Genomic DNA, 4277 nt, shown 5'->3' on the forward strand with positions numbered 1-4277 from the left:
AACCGCTATATTACAGACCTGGCCCTTTTTCAAAAAAATTATTTGGTGATGTCCAGCACTGCATGTAACAGTAGTATTATGGTTTGTGTTCTAAAACATTCTTTGTCTCTTCTTACTTCAAAACTTTCCAAAATGAAACTGGTTCTATCACTGGTGTTCTAGAACCTACCCTCTTTGAAAGTCTTTATCAGGAGGATATGATCTGAGAATGGTCCAAGGTAGATTTTCCTGATCATTTATTTCTTCTTTAAAACTTGCTTTCTATTCATTTCAAAAGGCTTTTGCAGAAGGGCATTTTCTGTGAAAGTTTGGAACCAGATGCTAGAGAATGCTGACTTGCCCTGGAATAAGGGGCTAAAGAGTCTAAAGGCATTGCGATGACTTTGACCAGGCAGAAAACCCCAAAGGCACAGGAGGAGCCCATGAGGCTGAGTGACTAGGAAGGGGCAAGTGAGGAGAGTTCTTCCCTGTAGGATCAAAAATACTCTGCAAAACAGCAAAGGCCAGTGGATTACCTAGTTGTTCCAGGTAGAGTGAACACAAGCTCCTTTTCCTTTTTCTCCAGCAAATCCTCAGGAAGTGTTGCATAACTCACTAATGCTTTTTGCTGTTGAATTTTATGATGGGTGGGAGAGAATATGCAAAGGTACATTGAGGATTAGCTTTCTGTATCCACACTGGCCCCTGCAGAGAGGGACACAGGGGTCTGGGGGCAGAGTGGGCAAGAGATAGTCAGTCCCTGCGAATTTGTAGGAATCTGGAGGATGTTTTCCTGGGTCATGGCATTGGGGGATTGTGGAAATGCTATCTAAACTTGAGCTGCTAGGCTAATCGAAGGCTTCACCACAACCTGGACTTTCCTGGGTTAGCTGCTGAGGTATCTGAATTGTTCCTGAGGCCCCAGGTGAAAAAGGGTTTTCTTTTTTGGAAAGTGCCATATTTTACTTGGGAGAGAGTCCCCTATTCCTGTTCCATTAGTGCACGTTTCAGCCCTTCACTACATCAGAGGAGCAATGGGACATACTGCTCTCTGTCTCTCACGTGCATATGCGTTCTGTCACACACACACACACAAGTCATTCCCTCTGAAAGACTTTCCCTCACACCTAGTATAGGTTAAGGGCTTCATCACACAAACTTGTACTCAACTGCAATCTTCCAACCTGTGTTATTTCTCACACGCCACTGTAATTATTGTCCAGTTGGTCATTATCCAATACTGCAGTCCAGTGCCTTAACCACCACACTATCTGCTGTCCCCACGATTATTATTATTATTATTTTAGATTCCACATTTGAGTGAGATCCTACAATATTTGTCTTCCTCGACCTAGTGAATTTCACTTAGTACAATGTCCATTTATGCTGTCACAAATGAGAAAAATTTCTTTTGAAAAGCTGTGTAGGAGTCCTTTCTGTATACCTACCACATTTTCTTTATCCATTTACCCATTGATGGACACTCATGTTCTTCCATGTCTTGGCTATTGTGGCTAATATTGAAATAAACATGGAAGTGCAAATATTTCTTCAACATAACAATTTTAATTCCTTTGAATATAAACCCAGAATTGAGGTTATTGGATTATATAGCAATTTTATTTTCAGTTTTTTGTTTTTTGGCTTTCCAAAGTGACTGTACTGATTTACATTTCCACCAGCATAAGATACTATTGATTTTTAAGAGCAGTATCATTTTAATAATGATATTACAGGAACAGAATACATTATCCCTTTGACCTGTACACAATGATATTATGACTTATCTTGATTTAAGATGCCTTAAATTATGGGTAAAAATATTCTTAGAAGAGATAACACATGGCATTCATAGAGTTTTAAAACTTTTAAATTTTATTCATAATACTAAGCAATCGTGTGTATTCAGGAGAATGAGAAAGACGGGGGGGGGGGGGAAGCACCTTCAGCAGGGTCTCATCACACCACCACAGCCATCTTGCCCCAGTCCTCCAGCTAGTCAAGATCTTGGGCATGCGGGAACCAGCAGTTAGCGTAATGGCTATGTCACTGGACTCCCACGTAGTCAACCGCGGTTTGCGTCCTGGACCCGGTGGCTTAAAACTCACGCCGGGCGCGTGTACGTGTGTGCCCAAGATCCCGAGAGGATAATGGAGGAGAAGGGATTGCGGCGTGGCCATCCCCCCTGGGGGGTGATTTCTCGCTTTCTGTCTCTATGTCTCTCTCTGTCTGTCTGGCGAGCGCACGCGCCCTATAGCAAAAATCTCTCCAAAAAAAAAAAAAAAAGATCTTGGGCATGCATACATGCACCCCGTATGTTTTCAGATCTCCCAGGTAGCCAAGCCCTTGGCTGGCCTTGTGGCTTCCAGCACTGCAGTTAAGTATGCTGCTGACTGTGCTGCCAGGCTGGGAGTCATGTAGTAAATTTACCTCTTCTTAGTCAAATATCCTCATTCTCACAAAATTGCAGGCATAATGGCTCATGCATGACAAGATATAAAATTTTAGCCCAGTGACGTTTTAAAAATCTTTTTCGTTTTTATCAGAGAGAGAAAGAGAGAGACAGACAGTGAGAAAGCACCACCTATAGGGGATGGTCACATTGCAATCCCTTCTCGTCCATCTCTTCTTCTTTTCAGGATTTTGGGCATGCATGCGCATGCACCTGAAGTTTTCTCAAGTCACTGGGTCCAGGACTAGAACCACGTACTCAGCCATTGTGATTCATCCACTTTAACCATCACGCCACTGGGTGGTGCCCAGTATCCTTTGACAATCCATAGTATTGCACTTTGAAAGAGTTCAGGTCAACAAAGAAAATTTCATTGAGCCACAGAAAAGGAAAGCCCTCATCTGGGCACAACCTGACTTTCCTGGGGCGTGAGTGCTCTCTTTTCATCCTGAGTCAGATTTAAGAGGTTTGCTGAGCATCAGTGTCTGGACATGCCAAGTTCTTAGAACCCCTAGGAACACAAGAAGTAGACTTTTCCTCAGGAAAATCCATTTCACTGGACAGTAAATGCCTTCAACTGCCTTGGAATCTCAAAAACAGAAAGTAGCGTGAGCACAGACGAGCACGTGTGAAACTGGAATGACAGCTGCTAGCAGGTGCCAAGGGTTGCCTTATACTCTCCTCGGCTCCTAGGGGTGCATGAGAGACCAGAGGGGGACAGTTACTTGTACAAAGCTGCCCAACAGGGAGTGGAGTGGAGCTGTAACTGCTCACAGGATTCTCAGCCATGCAGGTGTATGTCCGATCCAGGTCATGAAGGCTCCAGGCATCACTGAGGACAGACCCTTCCTGGGACACGACAGCCCGTGGTCCCATTGGCGTCCACTGATATGTGACGTGGTCTGCTCCCTCCACAGAACACCTCAGGGTGGCGTTGCAGAACCCGCTCTCAGAGATGACGGAATCCACTCTAACCTGAGGACTTCTCAGCTGCCCTGTTGGAGCAATTGTTTCAAAAGATACAAATAGTAATAAAAGACCTTTCTAGGCTGTCAAAGGAAGAGAGGAGAGGACTCTGAGAAATCCAAACCCCTTTAGATGGCTCTTCTATTTCCTACCCCTGAGGGGCTGAGTGGAGAAAAAGACAGGTTGTGGGATGCTTTTCACCCAGAACGACAGCCCCTAGCCAGAATCTGCTGTGACTGAGGACAAAAAAAGAAAAAGAAAATAAAAGCTGAAGATCTACCCAGGAAAGTTCTGGTTAAAACAGTGAAACTGGAGGACGAGGTTTTTCAAGGATCTAGCCCCCGGAATCACGAGTGGTCCCACCACCTTACCATAGGGACCTGGCTCTCTTTGCCCTTACCCACTGGAGATCCTCAGAGTATAATGGGAAAGCCACGTGGAGCTTTCTGTGCTCATCTGGGTGCTGTAAGGCCCTGCGTCTGCCATCGCCAGCTTGTGGAGCTGCACGGAGTCAGGATGAATGACGTTCACTCGCCTTCTCCGTTTTGGGTCAGACACATGTGGACTTCCTGCTTCATTTAGATACGAAGGCAATAGATTTTCGACTGTAAAACACAGTGATGGCCATGTTGGCCGTGAACTTCTCTCCTGTGGGAAACTCCAGGGGAAGAACTACCAACTTCCTCAGAACCACATTTACCAGCACTGGGGTTGAGTTGCTTTGTGAAACTATATTCCCTGTAAACACACAAGAGAAAAACTATAAAACTGTCCCTGCTGCCTCCCTCCTCAGTGTCCCCATAAGTCACAGCTCAACACCAACAGGTGAAGAACGCTGAACACCAACAGGTGCGGGAGGTGGGGCAGTGCCAGAGTCTAC

The 4277-nt window shown here is 45.1% G+C and overlaps 1 protein-coding gene across 1 annotated transcript in view; it reads right to left on the minus strand.

The window, feature by feature from the left end:
- The window catches only part of LOC114005737 (T-lymphocyte surface antigen Ly-9-like), a 26155-nt gene extending 22272 nt beyond the window's left edge, over nt 1–3883 (minus strand). The window contains exons 1-2 of the mRNA XM_027767663.1: nt 3802–3883; nt 3157–3426 (exon numbers count right to left, since the gene is read on the minus strand). Of these exons, the coding sequence (XP_027623464.1) occupies nt 3157–3426; nt 3802–3883 (352 nt within the window). The remainder of the gene's footprint in view (nt 1–3156; nt 3427–3801) is intronic.
- Nucleotides 3884–4277: the final 394 nt, after the last annotated feature.

This window comes from Tupaia chinensis, unplaced genomic scaffold, assembly GCF_000334495.1.
Source record: "Tupaia chinensis unplaced genomic scaffold, TupChi_1.0 Scaffold000070_1, whole genome shotgun sequence".
Taxonomy (NCBI): Eukaryota; Metazoa; Chordata; class Mammalia; order Scandentia; family Tupaiidae; genus Tupaia; species Tupaia belangeri.